The 21,605-nt window shown below is 38.6% G+C and overlaps 1 protein-coding gene across 2 annotated transcripts in view; it reads left to right on the top strand.

The window, feature by feature from the left end:
• The window catches only part of LOC109970000 (kazrin), a 151,692-nt gene that overhangs the window by 121,102 nt on the left and 8,985 nt on the right, over nucleotides 1-21,605 (top strand). For both annotated transcript variants that reach the window (XM_020617283.1, XM_020617292.1), the window contains exon 5: nucleotides 11,523-11,714. In XM_020617283.1, the coding sequence (XP_020472939.1) occupies nucleotides 11,523-11,714 (192 nt within the window). The remainder of the gene's footprint in view (nucleotides 1-11,522; nucleotides 11,715-21,605) is intronic.

Consider the following 21,605-nt stretch of genomic DNA (forward strand, 5'->3'; position numbering starts at 1 on the left):
ATCATCCATTTCTCATGACCTCAGTAGCACCTCTTCCATTTTCACAGAAACTCCACTGCTAATCTCCATGACGAAGGAACTGAAAACGCTCTCCAGGGTATCTGTCCATCTGCAGCCACAGAATGGCATAATCTCGCTGTTTGTGGTTTTCACATCATAGAGTGTTTTGATGGATTTATGCAAAACAACAGTCTACAAAAATGAGAGAGAGGGCTTGTTAAAGGGCACCAAAAATATACATTGTTGCAAATCTCTCGTGAAATCCACCAAAAATAATTAGGCTTCCTAAATGTAAAAAAAAACTCACATACAGTATGTTAGGTTTTGTTGTTGTTGTTATTATAATAATTGCATATAATGAGCAGGACAAGTTCTGGCCAGTATGGCGGTTACTATCCACAGATACAAGAAGGTTTTAAGCTAAATCGTGGCGGAATGCGTATGGCTTTACTGCCTATCTTTCTCTCTGGTCAGAGTTTTGCTCACTGTTCTAACCCCACTCTCACACAAGTTCAGCCCCCATTACTCCAAGGACCTGAGGTATGAAATAGGCATGCCAGCATGGGGATGTCAGATACTGTGATTTTAAGGCAGAAACTACTTGATCAACACTGACTGGCTAGAAGGAAGTGAGGGATCACTGTCATTTAAACGCTTTTGATGTGAATGAATGGGGACAGCCTCGGGTTCTGCTGAATTCAGGCTCTGGTTGCAGATTTTTTTTTCTTTTTAAATCATTATCAAGTGAATATTTGGGGGTTTTGAACTATATCAGACAAAAAGGCAATTTGAAGATAGCACCTTGTTATCATGGAAATTGTGAAGGCTATTTTCTAACATTTTACAGGCTGAATGATGCCATATGTTATCAGTGACATCTTCATGTTCACCTCTTTATAATCCTCCAACTTCAGAGCAATTGAAAGTTTATGTCAGAAAAAGTCCATGGAGCCTTAGGGCCCAACCAAACTGGTGGTGCTCATCAATAAACTGCAATCTGTCCCTGACTGTGCTATCCTGAATGTCAATTTCTCTTCATCATTGTCTCCATTAATACAGAATATTAGAGTGTGATTTCTGTGATGAAGTGCCCAAAGGCAAGGTGTGTGGTTTTCTTCTTCTTCTTCTTCTTCTTCTTCTTCTTCTTCTTTTCATGTTTGATCAAGCGTGACCCTGTCATCTCCTCAGGCAATGCAGGGAGATTGTTCTGCTCATGAGAATTGACTAGCTAATCCAGAGCAAAGTACTTCCAGACAGAGCAGAGCAGACACTGTAGGCTGCCTTCATCAGTCAGAGCTCAGGCGTTACCATCATCAGCCACTGATGAATTTGCTATCGATGGTCCATAAAGATGAGTTTGTGTGTGTGTGTGTGTGTGTGTGTGTGTGCAAGACAGATACACGCTCTGACTTTTATTAATGGCTCCAGCATGTTGTGCGAGATTAAAAGCTTTATGAAATATGTTTTGGCAGTCCATTTTGAATGATGTGTGCAGGATCGGATCTAAAAGTGCTCATGTGCTTTCACTTGCATGTGAAAGTGACACATTTTGCCTTCGCTGGGCTCTGTCACATTTTTAGCACCTCATTTGTACCCGTGATAGGCATCCACCCTGTGTTTAACACTAGAAAAATATTAAACAGCTGAATTCAAATCACAGGCAGCCAGTTGCAACCACTGACACATAATGACAGGTGTTTATGCAGGATAACGTTTCTTATCTACAACTGATGTACTGTATTTATACAACTTATGCTGACCATTTCCAAAAAAACTGTAAATTATATTCTATTGTACAGGTAATTCTTGATTATCATTCATTTCTGTATAATATGAAGTTTAAACTTCATATTATGCTAAACTCTGAAACTTGATTGTTGGTTATTCACATTGCACCACAAGTTTGCATTAATTTTTTTTTGCCAGTGTTACAGTTGTTTTTAATGTTTAGTGTGATTACTAGGCTTTCATACCATACAGAAACTCGACAGCACTCAGAAAGTGCAGCCTTGACCTAGGGTTACTCACATTCCTCATAATAGCCTAAAAGCAATATTCCCATGATAGTTTGACCCTCTTACAGTATATGATTGCTTGACCATGAAAACCTACTGTTGGCATTTGGAACAATGCTGATGTATTTATTAGTTTGAAAGTTATCCAATTCAATTCAATTTTATCTGTAGGCTGTAGTACCAATTCACAACAACATGGGCATAGTAAGGTCTAGACTTTACAGTATTAAAACCTAACAAATACCCCTTTAGCAAGCACTCAAGAAAAATGACAGGCATTCGCTCATTGGCTTAGGGTTAAAACAGGAACTGCAGTGAGTGAACTGCCGGTAAAGCCTTGAAGATGTCACATTTCTGCAAGTTTGTGTTCAGCTTGTTCAACAGCTGTTTGATAAACTGCTCATACAGTCTCCATTACTGGAGGAGAACAGCCCCTCGAGACTGGCCCAGAGAAAAATACAGAAAAGCAAATAGGTCTGTACATGTCAACCCAAGAGGTTACGCCGGGTGTTGGATCATCATCATCATCATCATCATCATCATCAGCCTTTATTTATTCAGGGAATAAAACCAATTGAGAGCAAGTTCTCATTCCGATTGGTGCCCTGACAGCACATCAACAATAAAACCATAAAAACAATAATATAAAAAAATAAAATCAGTATTAAAATAAATACAATATCACAATCATACATTAAAAACAATAAAATATACACATATACACACAAATCCACATAAATAAAATCATATTAAAAACACAGCATCAAAAATCTTCAGGTACACACACATTTAAACTGCAAACTACTATATAAAAACAGTTTACATTTGGATAATGGGATGAGACTAGCCAGCTTCGTCTTTTTTGGGGCATAGTGACTTCTGTATTGGCAAAAAATGGCTTGCAGAACAAGATAATCCTGCAAACGGGTCTGGTATGTTGATGATTTATAACTCAGGAGGCATGTAATATAGTCGGGCAATTTATTAAGCAGGGCTTTATAGATGAATAACATACAATGGTGCTCTCTTCTCTGTGTTAAAGATGGGCAACCTACTTTCTGATATAGTTCACAATGGTGAGTCCTTAAGGGATCTCCAGTAACAAATCTAATAGCAGCATGATACACTGAATCAAGTGGTTTCAGGGGTTTGGCGGAGGCATGCATAAACATTTTATCACCATAGTCTAGTACAAATAAAATTGCTGCTTGTAACAGTTGCCTCTTATGACACTCATTAAGCCTAAATCTGTTTTTACACAGAAATGAAAGTCTAGGCTTAAGCAAAGCTGTTAATTTCACAATATGCATTTTAAACCTCAGCTTGCCATCTAACCAAAAGCCAAGATATTTATATGCAGGAACTTTGCCAATGACAGCACCATTAAGTGTAGCTATATTTAGGTGTGAATTATCAATTTAACAGTGTTTTCTAGTAAAAATCAAATACTTTGTTTTGGTTAATGGAAGCACAGGGTGTACTGCTCATTAGGTTCCAACAGTGGAAACACAGCTATAATACGCAGCTGGAACATTGGGCGTCCTCGTCGCAGACTACTGTGGTCTAAATGAGATATAGCTGCCTGCTAATAGAGCTAGTTTGGTCAGATAATGAGCAGACATCTCTGACAATGTGGGAACAAATTCTAAATTGGCATTACCTGGATAAACTGACATATTGTCAATCTAAGTGGTTACTTTTTGTCACCTGAAAATATGTCAAAACACAATAAAATGGCATAATTCCGATCCTACATATGAAAATGGTAGCAGCTTTGAGCCTGGCTCCAAATCTCTGCCATCAAGCTCTCACCCAGCTGTTGATGCATAGCATTCAGTTTCCATTGACAATGAATGGACAGCTATCTTTAACCCAGGGCTTTGTCTCAGTATGTGCTCAGCAGCACAGCTGTGCACTTTGGCCACAAGGGGGCTCACATAAAGTCAAGCAGTACCCAAGCCCTGCTGGCTTTTCCAGTACTCAATAATTTTAAAAAAATATTTCTGTATCCAAATTATGACATGGATCAGGACCAAAATCTAATCAATTGTTCCATGGACCATGGCCTACCTCGCCAAAAAAGTTCATCTAAATACGTTCATTACTCTGAGTTATGTTGTTAACAATCAAACACGCAAACAAACCAACCAACACCAGCAAAAACATAACCCCCGCCCCTCTAGGAGGTAATAAGTGGAAATCAAGGGAACAGTAAACACATACAATCAAATTTCTAATCACTATCTCATTGTGCATTCAGTGCTATGTGGGGGTGTGCACATACCTGAGATTTGAGTTTGTGCATAAAGAAGAATGATTTAAAATGAATAAAAGTTTCTTCCCAATATTATTATTTCTGCATTTGAATTATGAACATAAACAGATTGAAGGCTGTGTTGTATGTAGTTTTCTGTGGAATAACACTGCTGATTATCATGCATTTTATAGGAGTCTAGCTGGTAAAGTGCTAGCTCAGACTGCTGAGGCAACATGAAGCATGGAGTCAAAAGGCCGACTGCTGCCCTGTGTGCACTTTGGCTCATCATTGGAGTTTGCAAGGACATTTTTGTCCTTGTCATTTGGTTACAAAAGAACAATTAAAAGCCCTGCTGAAAATTCTTAATCACAGTAGCATGTGTACTTTAACATCAAGAATGTATTAATTTTTAGATATAGTGAAGGGAGTCCTATTAAGGGTTCAGCTTTTCTCTGAATGGTTTCAGAAATAATCTCTTTGAATGTAGTTATTCAAGCAGGGCCTTGGCTGAGTTGCCAAGTCCAAAACAAATAGGAGGATGTGGGCTGGTGCCTCCCATCATGAAAGCACTCGCTACTCACATTCTTGACCGTGGCTGCTCTTTCATTCCCTTTTATATTTAACACATTCCTGATTGGGTTGTTCCTTTGTCCTGCACAGCTGTGGTGCAGTATACTGTGAACTCAGCCTGCAGATCAGGTTTAACTGTACATAGACTCGTTCATCTTTAAAAGAGAATTGATGTATGAGCCTTGCTAGTGCTGCACTTCTTTACAGTATTTCCCTGCCAATTAAATATCACTTTCTTTATGAGCATGCAGGTTTGGATGGGATCAGTTGTGTAGCATCGTAGCTCTACCATTCATTCATTCATTTTCTACCGTTTGTTCCCTGAGCGGGGTCACGGGGGGGGCCGGAGCCAATCCCGGCCGGCAATCGGGCGAAGGCGGGGTACACCCTGGACAGGTCGCCAATCCATCGCAGGGCTAACACATAGACGAACAACCACACACACGCACACACACACACTCCTATGGGCAATTTAGAGACACCAATCAACCTAAGCTGCATGTCTTTGGACTGTGGGAGGAAGCCGGAGTACCCGGAGAGAACCCACGCAACCACAGGGAGAACATGCAAACTCCACACAGAAAGGTCCCAGGTGGGGCCCGAACTCCCATTATATACTATACTTTATATAGTGGAGTTGAGCTACACTATTATTTGTCCTACACTGCCGGTCTGTCTCATTCATGAGACAGTGGGAACAACAGGCCTGTTAATTGATTTTGTCTCCAGTAACAGACAAAAATTGAACCCCACCCCATCTTTCTCTCCCACTCATTCTGAAGACTGAGAACCAATCTAAAAATTTCTCCCCTCTAGACACTTTGTGTCATTCCCTATCAATTTTCAACCTCCAATCCTGTTCCAGCCAAGTTCATTTTCAGCTGCCTCATGGCCACTGAACTCTCTGACGGATTGCTGGACCTTTTGCAACTTTGGTTTCTGAATTCTGCCATTTTGTAGAAGTGGGAAATGAGGCACTGGAAAATGGAAGAACAGAGGTTATGGGAAACACTGACTGTGATAGACAGGGGACAGTCATTTTGGCTTACAGTCTAATCATCAGATGGATGCACCAGAGACATTATTTGCTCCAGTAATAGGAGATGTACTGATTACAATGGTTTGAATAGTTGATTGAGCGAAAAATAAATGTTAAAATCTTGACTCTTAAATGTATACACACACAGAGTAAGTTGCCTTTTTAATTTCTTTTAAAAAGCTGCATTTCTATTTTCTTCTTAAAGGTTAAATGTCTTTTTACACCATTAAATCGACTGTGTCAGGAAAGAATTACAGATATTTCATCCCCAGAGAAGCAGTTGATATTTTGTAACAGTTGTACAACTGGTTTTGACCATACCAATGCTGTCACACAAAGGTTGTGGGATTATTTAGAAAGACAGTCTCAGTCGATTTGCTTCAATAATACAAATAGGAAATAGCACTTATCAGTTTTTCACTGGTACCTGCCAGCTGATCCACAGCCAATATTATGCAAATACACACATTTAAACATTCATTTACATCAGTGGCCAAGGATGGAGATTTTATTTACTGTTTCAATGATTCATGACATGTTTAGGGAATTAGAATAGAATGGAGGCAGAGCTGAAGAGGGGGTCAATGAATGCACATTATTTTTTTGCTGAATGAGTCAAAGACAAAGATTAGCTGTCATTAGCCTCAGTTTTACTCCTGTGCCATTTCACAGTTGCATAAGACTAAAGTCACAAAAGCTCATTTTGCCCATGCTATTTAAAGAAACTCCCTGTCCACAATTTTGTGTATTTCTGGGCATTAGAAACAGAAAATGCAAACACTAAGCTAACATGTTTACATGCAAACCTGCCATACTTTAGTCATTAGGGGGTTTACACTGTCTTAAAACCTGATTCTATAGCCTATGTTTGTTTGTTTATGTTTTTGTAAAGGCTGAAAGTAGAAGACCATTTCCTCAAAAGAGGAGTGGCTTGTTGACCATTAAAGTGTTATAAGACAGGAGTTGATGGCACAAATAACGTTGTTTTTTTTTATACAATCAGTGAACTCATTGTTTTGTTTAGCAATCAAGTTAGCTGGCTTTCCTACAGACACTACTTAACACTGACAGCAAAGAAGTTGGCTCAAAGCTTCTTTTGTCACTTCAGTAACGGAATGAAATTATGTAAAGTTCGGAGAACAAACTGCAGCCACAGTAGGCTACAGAGCAAATAGAACAAAACTGAGAAATAATGACTCACTAATGCTACTTTATATTTAGAGGCATCTCTATATTTTTGTCCTCCCCAGCTACATATTGTACATGAGAGGGTCAGAATATTAGGAACACCTCTGAATATAATGTAGTCCAGTACACCACCTCTAACTATGACCTCAGTAATCAACATACAATTGAATTTAAATATTTTTGACAATTTCAACAACACTGAAACATTCTAAGCGTCATAAATATAGATGTTAAGACAGACATACTACATAAAATTGTACATAATAAAGTGGGCATTGAGTGAGGGTTCCCTGTGCAGTAAGTGAATTTTACAGACATATTGGGTGTGGTCAGTGTTGATTTTGCCTCCACATAAAATGGTTTAGATAATCTGATTAAATGGTTGGCTTGTTTACAACCTGTCTGATCTGACTGCTTGTGTTTCCTTCCCTGAATAAGTTTGTTTTAGCAGCATAGCCTACCTACCCGCCAGATCTCAGCAGTTGCTTCAGTACTCCATCAATAGAAATTATGGCCAAAACCTGACAGTTAAAACTCAAGTTGTAATTAACTGTATTTTATATATTTATATTTTTTATATTTGTCATCTCTCTCTTTTCTTTTTTTTTTTTTGAGAAGAAACGTAATTAAGGCTAGAAGGTTTTTGTTGACAGCAGAGCAGGAGTGCGGCTAAAACAGCAGCCTTGGTTGAGATGTACAACATTTAACTGTGGCTGTGAAGGGTTTCATGAACACAGTCAGGAACATTCTGGAAACCTGTTCAAGAAATTTTTTATGTTTCACTTAAACCTTTGTGTAAAAAAATTACCCAGGGTCCATGTTTAATTTGAATATCAGCCATTTTCATAGTTATTATATATTTGTTAATGCATAGCTGTCACAGTGTAAGTGTTGCTGGTTATGTCTCTTTATTCACCCAGACATCTCCATCAATAAAAATGTGAATTATTTCAGTGGCTTTTCTCCATCATATGTTACACAAGTTATGCTACAGTTGCACAGAAAATCAGGAACACTTGCTAGACGCTCTTTGCAAAAGTGCAAAGTATCATACAAGAATACAGAAGAGCATAAAAAATCTAAATAAAAAGTAAAAAATTGTAAGGCAACACTTAATAATACTTGAACAAGTAATGGGATAATTATCTTGATTTGCATATATACTGTATATATAAACATGTTAAGTTGCAAATCTCACACAAAAGACAGCCAGTGCAGAAAGGAACCCTCCATGGGAATAAGTTGTATGGAGTCCTGGAGGGGAGGGGGGTAGCTCTTATCAGGAAGCTCCCACTCTGACTATCGTTTGTAATGCAGAGCTACAGTCTGTGCTTTTTGCCAACCCAGAGGCTATGCGGACATTGAAAAATAGGTAGTTATCTTCATGCCCCTCCACCCCACTCCTTCCCTCAACCTCTGACTGTCTTATCTAGAGTGTTCCAGCACAGTGCTTGTCTGCAGAGAAGCTGGAGAAGACAATAATATATATGTTTCCACCTCTCACACTTTCATAATAACCACTATGGCACATTTAGACAGTCTGTCTGCTGTAGCATTTCCAAATCAAAGACGCTAAGAGTATTCTTACTGCTAAAGTACAGGAATTCTGCTGAAAACAGGTTTGAATGTAGACCAGTGGGTTGTCTAATTTTGTGTTATGACACATAAATGAATCACCAAGTGTTTCATTCTTTCAAGATAGAAAATCAAAATCTCTTCCACTTTTTTGCCTAGGCTTATTTTCATCATGAAGCACCTGTGTTCTCATAAATCTCTGAGAGCAGATGAGAATTGGTATATTTGTCTGCAGCATGTTTTCCACATCACACAAACAGAATGTGCAGCCTGAAGGCAGGGATTTGAATGAGAACAGGTATTTTCCTTTCTTTGTAAAGTTGTTGAATTGTAGCACAGTTGGTTCAATTTGACACAGCCATTCTAACATGTTCAGAAATAAATGATATTCTATGTTTCATGACAGTGTTTGGAGGTGCTACACTTTATAGTTTAAGTTGTATGTATGCAGTTGTAGGAGAAGTATTCAGATCCTTTACATAAGGAGATGTAGTAATAAGTAACATAAGTAAAAGTACAAATACAACAACAGCAGCAACAACAATTTCTATTAAAAGTCTTGGATTCAAACTTAGTGTTGTCAGTAAACTGTACATAAAGTAACACAAATTAAAATACAATATGTAGATGGCTGGTCCTTATATGACATCATTATTATTATATACCAGATTATTAGGTTGTTATGCAGCATTTTATTTTTGTAGCTGATTGAGGCAGAGCCAATTTTTACCACTTTATATACAGTTCAGTAGTTTAGTGTTAACATCTCAAAAACTCTGACTGTAGGACTGAGTATGCTTTTAGCTGTCTGTTTATGAAGGATGCACTTATACCGCGCTAATGCACAAATCTTTTGTCTTCTACCGTCATGGCAAGTTCATTAATATGAAATGCTCCATACACAAAAGTAAACCAAGTGCATTAAAACACAAATTAAAAAGGATAAACATAATGTCAAAAGAAATTAAAAAGATTAAATGTGCTGACACTGCTTCATGATGTAAGTTCAAGGTGCATCATAGGGAATACTTAACTTTTAGTCAGAGGCAATGCTCACCAATCTTTAACCTGAACTGAAAGGTCCAACTTGGTGTGGGTCTTATATCATCTGGATATCTGTGTAACCTCTCTGTTGCATAATAATTGTTATGTATCATTTGGACAGTCTTACCATGGGTTAAACTGTTTTTATGATGAAACAGTAGTTATGTGGATAATAATGATGCATTATGTCGATAAGATTACATCAAAATTAAAAACTATACGCTGAAGTGCAGTATGTACATTATTGTCTCTGTACAGTACTTTGCATTCAAACATTTTTTTTTTTTGAAGATATGAGTCTTCAGATATCAGAAGAGAGTGAGGTTCCTATCAACCGTAAATGTTAACCAGTATTTATGAATTGCTATAATAGACAAAACTCACATTGCCCTTGTTCCTTATTTTTGACTCCCTGTATTGTTGCTTTGCACAATCAATACATGCACCCTTTATAAATAAGTAATCGAATCGAGTCTGTGACTGTTATCGGGTTTTTAAACACCACTGTGGTCTTGTGTTTTCAGGCCAGCTCCTTGGTTTGCCAATAAGGCTGTTGCTGCTTGAGTTGCTCCGTAAAATGTGGTTCTATTATCGGGTCCATTAAGTATACTTCTGTGTAATGACACTCCACTCGCTGACGTTTTCCTCTCGACCCTTCTCCTAATAACCTCTTTTACATTTCATTTTCATTATTTAGCGGACAGCCCTTATACTCAGCCACTTACGTTTAGTCAGTGAACACAAATTAAAGGACTCAAAAGCCCTGGGAAACAGGTACACCTTGTACTGGTCTTAAAGGTACATCTCTCTTTCAGTGGAGGAAAAGCGAGAACTGAAGGGAATCATGCGGCGTTAAAAGGTCATTTCCACAAGTTTTTTTTTAAATCAAAATAACCATCCTGTGCCTTATTAAAAAGTAGTCTCTATTCTGTTTTTAGTTTGTTTGTTCCTCTCACAGTATTTTGTTCTTTGTTCTCCCATTCATGTCTGATTGATTCTAGTTTTTTAGACAGCAATATTGGTGCTGGAATATGTGAGTATGAAGTGTGATTTATGCAAGGCACTTGATAGTGGAGCCACGCAAGATGGGGCTGAGCAGTTTTCCTCGGCTCCCCCTCAGGATGCATGAAATTGAGTAGAATGAATCTGCTCATTCTTTATATAAATTACTGTCCATATGCTCAGCGTAGACAGCCCCATTCATTGTGCAAAAAAGACATTGTTTTAAACCCAGTATTTACTTTGTTAGGTTTGATATGAGAAATTGAAGTGTGGCATTTGGGCTGTTGTGGCTTGTTCTTTCTCTGTTGCAATACTTTAAAAGGACTTTGAAATATTTTTTGTTGCTCAAGTTGTGTCTTTGCTGCTGTTTTCATTTTCTTGTTTGCTTCTTTGTGACAGTGCCATGGAGGGGCTCAGCAGTCACTGAATATGAAATTGATCCACCCCTGTTATTTTCCCACAATTCTTGCCAACACAGTGTAGGTTCAACAGGCAGATTCAAAGACAAATGTTATTATAATGTCAGTATCTTGTCTCTACTTATCTACTGGACCCTACCTACTCCTGTGATGTTTATTACCGACAATAATTTGGCTCTGTGGTTATCGCAATTACAAATGAAACCATAACCTCCTATGGTGATGTTAAATTGGCTTTGCATTTCAGACATAACAATGTCTGCAGTCATGGAGCTCTTCAAAGCTAATGCACCTCAATAAGATTAGATTCCAGTGTGCACGTGACACTTCTCTAGTGACTGGAATGATATTTTTATACCAGGTTATGTTTTAGTGGTAGCCTGTTAAAGCTCTCTTTCCTCTCTGTGTTGTAGTTCTGCTGCGTGAGGAGGTGGCCCAGCTCCAGGAGGAGGTGCACCTGCTGCGCCAAATGAAGGACATGTTGAGTAAGGACCTGGAGGAGACCCAGGGAGGCTGCTCAGCCGATGTACTGTCCGTCACCGAGCTTCGCGTGCAGCTGGCCCAGAAGGAGCAGGAGCTGGATAGAGCTAAAGAGGCTCTGCAAGGTAAGGACTTTGCCAGGAAACAAGGTGCTTTTTATGCTGTTACAAACACTAATAACTTCAAAAGTTCATTGTTCTTCAGTGTATCAGTGGGTCATAGTAATGGTTTGTCTCTTTTTCAACGGCTTCTAAATGATAAGAATTAGAACAGATTTTAATAATACATATGTATAAAGCAATTAGTTCTGGGACATTCTGATGAAAGTGCATGTCTGTACCATGGGAGCACAGTGTCCTTGGTTTCCAGCTGCAGCGAACCTTTTGCAGTGTGTGGTCCCTCTCTCCTCACACATTTCTTGTTTGTATTTACTTTCAGCTGTCAAATAAGCAAACATGTCATAAAGAAAAAACAATAGTTTTTCACTCTTGACAACAGTGAAAGGTAAGCCAATTATGACTGAGTTCCCTGTTCCCTGGGCAGATGTTTATAAGGCACCCTGAAAATGAAAGAAAATTACATTTCTTTCAAAGTTAACGCAAAAGAGTTAAGTAGTAAACATCATGCACAAGACACTACAGTAGGCTATATACATATAAAGAAATGTTTCAACGGTTAAACACAGTAGTCTGCTACTATCCACCTACTGTACATGTGAACAAATGTGTATATTTAGAAAGCCCTAATCTGGTATAAGTTGGTTAACCCCCTTGGGTGAAAATGTGATCATTGAAACTATGTAAAGTGAAGTGAAGAGGCAGAAAGTCCCACCTGCTCAGAACATTCTGCATTCATTCAGCTCCCAGCTGCTCTAAGTGCTCTGTTTGCCACTCCCCACTCAGTTGAGACAAAACCTGCAGCATTTCACTTTGCAGGGCTTGATACCAGATCATTTTGTTTTTTCATCATTTAAACATGAGTATCTGTGATACTGGGGTTAATGCCGCCCATTAGTGGCATTGCAGCCCATTAGCATGTGTTCTCTTCAAGAGATGAAGTCGTGCCTTCGGGCAAGAGAGGACCCTGATGCTTTGACTTCTCAAAAGAAGCCACTCCACGCTGCAGGCAAATTACGTCATGCTGCTTCCACACTGCCCACATACCCTGATTTACAGCACAGTGTACTGAAGAAGCTCCACTGTATCATCAGAACTATGCTGTATTATCAATGTAAAACTGAGGGAGATGTGAATTCTGAAAATCTAAATGTTAATATGTCTGTATTGACTTTACCTGAACCTTTAAGCTCTTTTTGTGTAGGTGTGTGTGTGTGTATTAGAATATTCGTGTTAAAACTGCCAATTCTTAAAAATCACCAGGGACTTTAGACTAAGTTAGTTAAATTAAACTTCACATAAATAAAAACTTACGATTTATGCTTTGACCTGAGAAAACAATCAAGACAGTGACAGGCAGGTTTTTTTTTATATCTACAGCACGCACCTTGAATTTTTGTCAGAGCATTTTCAGAGGACTTTGCGTTGAGAGGACTTGTTTCTAATTATGTGTGGGGGGAAAAACACTACTAACAGATCTCAGAGGTGAATGTTCATGGTTAGCATTCAGAGACTTTATTCAGACTTGCAAGTTGTTTATGAAAAACAAATTCATGTATTAATGTCATAATGTAATGTCATTTGTGTTCACATTACCCTAATTCAAGTTTTAACTAGATTAATAGATGCTTTTCTACCCGAAAGTGCTGATTAGAATGCTGTGCAAGGCCGGTCATTTTCTATATTAATAGCATTTTCAGCAATTTCCAGACAGACTAAAACAATCAATGAATTGCCTCTACTCAGTGTTAATATCTATCAATCATACAGTCCTGGATCAGCTTGTTTGTCTGGGCCACAGACCTCCGTTGTTGTTCAAAATCAATTAAACACACATCAGGGAAACACGCCGCTGCACAGGGTGACATGTTTTTTTCATTACAACACCCAAGACCCGAATATGTTGCCCCAAAGGTTCCAAATAGCCATAATTTCCTAAAGTCAGCACAAATCAGAGTCAACTGCACATTTGTGAGATTTTGTGCAAGCTCTCAGCTCTGTTTACTGTACATTCCGCTAGCTCCTCATGCTCAGGTCTGGGGATTTGTAATGAAAAAATGTGTCACCCTGTGCAGCAGCGTGTTTCACTGATGTGTGTTTAATTGATTTTGAACAACAACAAAGGTCTGTGGCCCAGACAAACAAGCTGATGCAGGACTGAAAGATTGACAGATATTAACACTGCGTAGAGGCAATTCACTGATCGTTTTAGTTTCTGTATGGAAATTGTTGAAAATACTATTAATATAGAAAATGACCAGCCTTATCCTTTAAGTTTAATAAAATAAAAAACTATCTTCTTAGGTGCTATGAAAGATTTGTTTAAATGGCACAATGTACAGTAAATACTGTTAAAATGTTATATACATTAAACTTTTAACTGTAGGTTACCAACAAGCTAAAGAGAGGGGACCTTGGAGAGGGCCTTAATATTCAAAATGGCCATAATTATCTTTTTAGACCTGATAAATTGCTAATGCATAATACAGGTCCCTCTCTGTTAAACAGCTACAGTATTTGTTTCTCTGTATCTGGTTTATGTATGGATGAGTGTATGCAGAATGGCAATGCACATGCATATTGCCTTCAGATTGTGCACAGGGTAATGAACAAGTTCTGCCAGGCAGCACACAATGAATTGCAGGGCATCAAGCAGAGATGTCATCAGCATGGCAGTGAATCATTCTGTTCAAAGAATTATTACCCTTGAAACGAGGCAGAGCACAAAACCAGCATTTGGTATCAGACAAATGCATGACATGCTGTCAGTGGATTTTGTTGCTGTAACATTTCACTTGACACTTGTAGCCTACGCTTTTTGAAAGAACTGAGCAAAAACAAAATGAAGTAGGGCAGAGAATAATAGAGCATACATCAAATTAAACTATCTCTTCAGCTGGTTGTTTGGCTGTCTGAACAAACGGCACAAAGGTTCATTCTGTACAGTCATTTGTATGACTCAAGCCTGCTAATGAAAGACAAAGCCCACCAATTCCAGCAAGCATTAACAGTAATCACTGGCTAATGAAAGGTTTAAAAAGTAGGACTGTGGTTGGCTTACAAGGTTCAGAAATGTTAAGCAGGGTGGATCTTCTCTGCAATTAAGATGGGGTAAGTGGGAGGACACCAGGAAACTGTCTGATGTCACATTCAAGTTTGGTTTTGTTGGAATAGGTTCAGAGAGGCAAACAGAAGCGAGTGTGAACTTGAGTGAGAAGACATTCCTGTGTTGTCATTTGATGTTTTCACTTTTAAAGCTGTTTTATATAAGCAGCAGCGCAGAAGTTGATTAGCTTTTGGCCACACAGTGACCCTTGGAAAAGAAAATTGCATTCAGTGGTGAGAGCAACATGATTTCTGAATTATTCATATTTGTGTTTTCCACATGGCGTGGCCCATAAAGCAGGAACTAGCTCCCAGCTCTTTTGTTAGTCTATACTTGTCACACTCCATCTTCATACACTGACACCATGGCTTGCTCAGACACCAAGGATACTATTTTTTAAGACAACCATGGAAAGCCAGCAACAGTATTAGCCAGAGTTTTGCTTTTTTACTGTTTGCATGTGAATTGCCAGTGAATTTTGGCTTTGTCCCCAGCAACAGTTACTATTGTTTCCAAGCAAAAAATAAAAATACATATGTCACCCATTTTATCTAATTGTTGTTTGTGCTGCTTTTCAAGCCGTTTCCACTGAATGCATTAATGCCTTGTGCTTCAGACACTTGCACATGGCACCGGACAGTATTTGTGCCAGTTGCCTAGTGTGGGTTTATTTTGATAAGGACAGTCAACAGATTGAAACTTGTGAATATTCTAAATTCATTAAAACATCAAAACACAAGTTTATTTTGTGTGAATTAATATGTTGATGGGCTGCAACAGGTGGTGTGTGTTGGGGGGTGAAGGACAATGAAAAGAAAACTGAAAAAGCAGCGAGTCAGTAACCAAATGTTTTATGAAAAACAAACTGCTAGTAATTAATGGCATTCAGGGTGAACTCAAGGAAGCAGAGAGCAGAAAAATATTACTAGCAAGCATTTCCTAGTCTACAGTAAGTAAGTATTGGGAAAAACTTGGCCATTAAAGATGTAGAAAAGATATTCCTGGTATATTCATCACATCTCAGTCTGAAAAACAAAAGCAGTATCCTTCACATCCAGCCGCGTAAGGCAGAGGTGTTTATACTATAGCTGCTCTAAATGGCTGCACTTATAGGTGGGGTGATAGCTAGCCGTCATATAGAGATGTGAGAGGGGATGAATTGTACAAATGGAGATAATGGCACACATTTTAATATAATCTGGAAGGGATTCGCGGTATTACATTGACCTGTAATGCACATATAAAAGTGACTAAGTATATTTGTGAAGAAGCAAAACAAGAGCTTAAAAGAGATTCAGATCATGCTTTTTACAATCTCTGCATACATCTGTACATATCTACATTTCTCTTCCTGTCTAATGGTCAATGTCTAATCTCAATTTACTGTTCACTACAGAGTGAACTACTTAGTGTACATTATAGAAGGAGTATTGACTGAGACACAACCCTGGTCTTGTTTACACAGGATCACACCTTGAGAAACAGATACATGTACTGTGTATTTCTGAGGTTCTGAAGCCTTCAACATTCATTGTCTAGTTACTCTGTGTGTTTGAAGGTTAGTAATACAACAAAAAAAGAACTATTGGCTGTTGGAGTTGGAAATAGTTGTTTTAAAGTGGCTTCTGTTGGGAAAAAAAAACATATAGGCTGAATGTTCTTGAGAATACCTCATTAACTACAGCAATTTCCATATGCTTCCAGTGGATAGGAGGCGAGATGTCGACTCTATTTGATTTTCCCCAGTTTTCACAAGGCTGGCATATTGTGAACATCCCACCAGATGCTCTGGCAAAGTGTTTTTAACTGAAGAAAGAGAGCAATGTTTGGAGAACTTAAGCACCCTGGGGTTTTTATTGAAGCGTTACCAACAATTATTGTGAAGCAGTGTAGCTTTGCGTTTTTGTTTTTTTTTTCTGTGGTTCTGCTTTGAATGAAAAAGCAAAAGGCTGGAATGATGACGTAGCATGAAAGAAAGGCATCATCCCCTCTTTTGCTCCCTGCCGCTCGAGATAATACCTGTTTACTTTGGCAGTAGTTCACAATTGTGCCACTCCTACCTCAGTTCAGTCAAGAGAGGACGCTGATGATTGCGTCAGATGGTCTGAGACTAAATTACATACAGATTATATGGTGGCTATGAATACAAAATAGAGAACACAGGAAGGAACACTCCTTTTCAGTCCATATTCCCCTCACTTTCTCCCTTGCTGTCTCTTCTTCTATCTACCCATTGCCTTTGTTTGCTGTGCTGCCCACACAGTTTCAGTGTGAAGGCCTAAACTCACCCCCGCCGTGCAAGGCATTGGCTTGTGAGCACTATAATTGTTATCGTGGGTAATTGCCAACCTCTCACAATTGTAGGTTTTATTGTGATGCCCATGGGCATTCAATTCAAGCCAAGAGCTGCTGCTATGTCATCCTCCCTATTACCTTAAAGTACACAAATGGCAATGGGCTGAAACTGCCTTAGCATTCCCTAGAGCCTGAATGTAAAGACATAATGAGAAAATAACCCACAGTTTGGCTGAGGCAGTTGAACAGCTGTCAAAAAGTGTTAAATAATTTTGCTCCAGTTGTATTTGGACTTTCTCATCAATGCTGTGTTTCATGAATTTTCAAAGTATAGCTGGCCATCTTTGCTGTTTTTAATTAGCTGTTTCCGCTTTGGTTAATTACTATCACTGAGGGACTTCCAGTCAATTCCAAACTCAAATGAAAGCAGCAGACAGTTATGTATCATCAAAGCACAGTCTGTCTACTCTATTTAGTGTCACCTCACACTACACCCGACTCAGAAAGTAGCTCTGTCCTTGACTACAATGCTGCTTTCCTCACTAAGCATTTAAACACCAGTACAAACATACACGAATAGACAGAAACATTCAATGCCACCCAGTCTCATCAGACTACTTAACCTGATAGCATCAATGCAATTGCAGTGAGTTTAGATGTTTTTTTATTTTTAAATAATCTGAGACTTTTTTTAATAACTCCTGTTGAATTTTGGAAATCACGAAAAATCAGCGTGGGGTGCTGTATTGTCAGAAATCTTTTCTGATTCACTTCCTCAATACTGGCAGCAGCTTTATCATAAAAGGTAATGTAGGTGGTTTTGCTAATATTCACTCCAGTCTAGTCTAGTTGAAAGGTCTCAGTAGAGAACATGTTTTTGGATCACAGTGGCCCCTAGTGGTAATCAAGGGTACTTTGAAGAAAACTGCACCAGAACCACAGTATCCAAATCTTTATTGCAGGTGTTGTACATTTGAGTGTTACAGTGTTGTTACACTGCTTGCACCTGAACAATTAGGCTCAGCCTTTCTACAGATTTACAGCATCTGTTCATTTGGTTTTGATCCAGTGAACACACAGAGGTGCATAATGAGGTGCTGTTATGGGATCAGATGCTTCAGCGCTGCTGTTTATATACAACACACTTATCAACCTCATACAATCCAAGTTTGTTTTTATAGAGGACATGAGGAGGTGAGCACACCGTGCAGCTTAGAGGCTTCTACTTTAGTATTCAGCTTGCAGATTTAAAAATCCCAGACCATAAACAGTTGACTCCCTCTTTTGTTCTCGCCCCAAATAATTATGTTAAGAGCTGGCCCTCATATGACATAGTGTGAGTTTGGAGTGGTTTCATTCTTTTACAGAGTGCATGTTGATAAGTGGGTCTGTTTTTGAGATCCTGTTGTTGGTAGCAGCAAGAAAACCGGACTAGCTTGGATAGCATTCTTTGTTCCAACACAATATTTAGTTCATTGAAATGCGTAAAAATTGCATATGCCGAGGACATTAATTCCTCAAAGACCCCTACTGTTGACACACTTTGTCTTTTTATTTTTCCAAATCCTTTTCACTTAGGGACCAAAGGGAAAGCTTCATTGTTACAGTGAGTTGAAAACAGGAAGGCAGGGAATGTTATGTAGCAGAAATCATGGCTTAGATCTTATATTTGTACCATAATAGACGGGGCACACTAGATAATAAGGGCTGTTATTTACCTAGAGACAATTAGAGTGGGATGTAAAAAGCATACCACAGTGATGGGTACAAACTGCAGTGAACCAGACAGCTGAGGTCAGCTGTGTTTCTTCACATTCTGGGATTCATCAGAAAATATTTTCCTGATGTTGAATAAAGTTTGACACTTGAATATCCCTAAAATTATTCACAAAATATTCAGCCTCATAAATGTCAAATATACATGTAGCCATTCCTGTCTGATGTTTGTACATTAAACAAGAAGTGACAGCATGTTTGTTCAGCTTAGAGATAAAGACTGAAAGCAGGGGAACACAGCCTGGCTTTGTTGGAAGCTAACATAGCTAGCTCCAAAGCTAGGCAGTTAATACATTACAGCTCCGTGGTTTAACTGATACAAAAATGAAGTGTGTAAACAACATGTAGTGATGGAAGAAGTATTCAGATTGTTTACTTAAGTAAAAGTAACAATACCTACTCTGTTACAAGTAAAAGTCCTGCATTCAAAATGTTACTTAAGTACAAGTAAAAAAAGTAATAACATCAAAATATACCTAAAGCAGTAAAAGTATTCATTACGCAGAATAGCAGAGTTCGCATTAATGTATATTAAATTATTGGATTACAAATTGGAAATCAAATAGGTTTATTTCTTTTTAACCATGTATTTCTGTAATGAAGGTGTGTTTCTCTGGTGATCAAGGTGCCAGGTACATGTACAGTAACACAATATAACATTAAAACATAAATAAACACAGCTAACTTTAAGAACAATACAGATAATTGTTGATGCATTATTTTGGACATCACATTTAATGTTGTAGCTGGTAAAGGTGGAGCTAATTTTAATTCCATTATATGCTTGTAATTTGAAGGTCATTTGTTATATGCACAGTTAGGAAAACATGTTTCCTTGTACAATGAAATTCTTATTTTGCCATCCACATGAATGCCACACAATGCAAGTGAAATATAAAGTAGATGAGCAGTAACAAATCTAGATAGGCTGTAACACAAATCTAAGACGCTTTAAAGCAGCAAGTGAAAGAAGCACAATAAAAATACAACAAGAATACAATATAATGCAGAGAGAATATATGTTACGTGGGAGCTGTGGAGTGTAAACTCAGCAGTGAGTGTGCAATTATGCATGTGCAAAATTTGAAGTACTTTATATAGTCCTGTGTAGCTTGTGAATTTCCTACCAGGGTTCAATAAAGTCTTATAATTTTACTGTATTTAGTTTTATTAATCTCAACTAGTAGCTAAAGTTCTCAAATAAAAGTAGTAAGTGCAAAGTACAGTATTTTTCTTTGAAATGTTGTGAAGTATGATGTAGCAGAAAATGCCTCAAAATTGCCCCTAAGTACTGTGCTTCAGTAAAAGTATTTATTTACTTTCCACCTCAGTGTGTGGTTTCACACGGGGTATTCTGTGTCAGCCACAGTGGAGCAAGCAGTGATTCCAGTGTTTCCCATTTGTATACTAAGCTAATGCCACTAGCTGCTGACTGTAGCTTTATATTTATTGACACGAGTAGGACTAGTTCTCTGACTCTAAGCAAGAAAACCAATAAGTGTATTTCCCCCCAAAATCGACCTTTTCCTTTAAGTTACTTTCAGTACAGGAGTGGATTCAATCAGTGGAAACTCCCTGAGGAGTCCAATGTTCCCGTTTACTATCTAATGAGTTGGCCACTCACTGCAGGCAATCTAAGCCCTGCAGTAGCTAAGCATTGTAGAAGAGCCCAGCAGACAAAGGCTTTTAGGACACTACACTGGTAGAGGCTCACATTAAACTACTTAAAATTACAAGGACTTTGGTAGCAGAAGAGCCTCTGTGCAGTGAGCTAAAAGCCACTTATGCAGATTTTAGACAATGTGTTAGGAGAGGATGATGCACAGGCAGGTGGCTTTGTTTTTAACATTGTGCTGCAGTGGTTTGGACTTCCTACGGTGAGTGTTTTGCATGAATTGTGATCTTCTCTTCTCCCCTTTACAGAGTAGCTTTTAGTATCTGAATGTATAGGCACAGGAAATTTTGCACAAAGGCAACCACTGATTGACATGTTACACATAAAGGAAATAGAGATACTATTTTAATGTTTATAAGTACTCTAAATGTGTATTTGTACAATGTATAGCAAGGAAGAAGATGGTACAGATATCAGTCTTCCATGAAACGAGTATTAAATTTAAACCTCATCAATAACTTCATATGCATGTCCTCCTCCTCCCCCTCCTCCAGCTCCACACACATCAGCTTCAGCTTTGTGCAGTTCCCAGGTGGGTTGCTCTTGGTTCAGCTGGCAATATTTTCTTGGAGGCTTGGACTGAGCCACAGAGTATGTTAGTCATTAATATGGCTGTCAGCAGGAGACATGCTAGTGTCTCCCCATCACCCCTACTGTCCTTTTGTTAGGGCAACGTACCGGAAATGAGCCCCAGGACCATTTTTGCTCAATAATAGTTTTTATACATAGGTTATAAATGATAAGTAACAGTGCTAACATGAGTCACAACTGTGAATGGACCCTTTTACAGAGTCACAGTGACTACTTTCTATCCAGCACCAGCAGGACTGATGTTGCCAAACGGTCACAGGTGCCGGATGTGAGGCCACAGCAGTGTGTTTGGCTCATCTCAAAGACAGCTTTGATTTCACTTCCTGAGGCAGGTGCTGGGAGGTTTCCTGTTTCTCTTGGCCAATAAAGGATGCTTCTTGTCTTCATTTGCAGGCTAGTTTGGCCTGCATATCCCTTTGACTTCTGGGAGTTCACATCTAAATAACTGGTGAAAAGG

Source organism: Monopterus albus, unplaced genomic scaffold (assembly GCF_001952655.1).
Source record: "Monopterus albus unplaced genomic scaffold, M_albus_1.0 scaffold6.1, whole genome shotgun sequence".
In the NCBI taxonomy this organism is placed as follows: domain Eukaryota; kingdom Metazoa; phylum Chordata; class Actinopteri; order Synbranchiformes; family Synbranchidae; genus Monopterus; species Monopterus albus.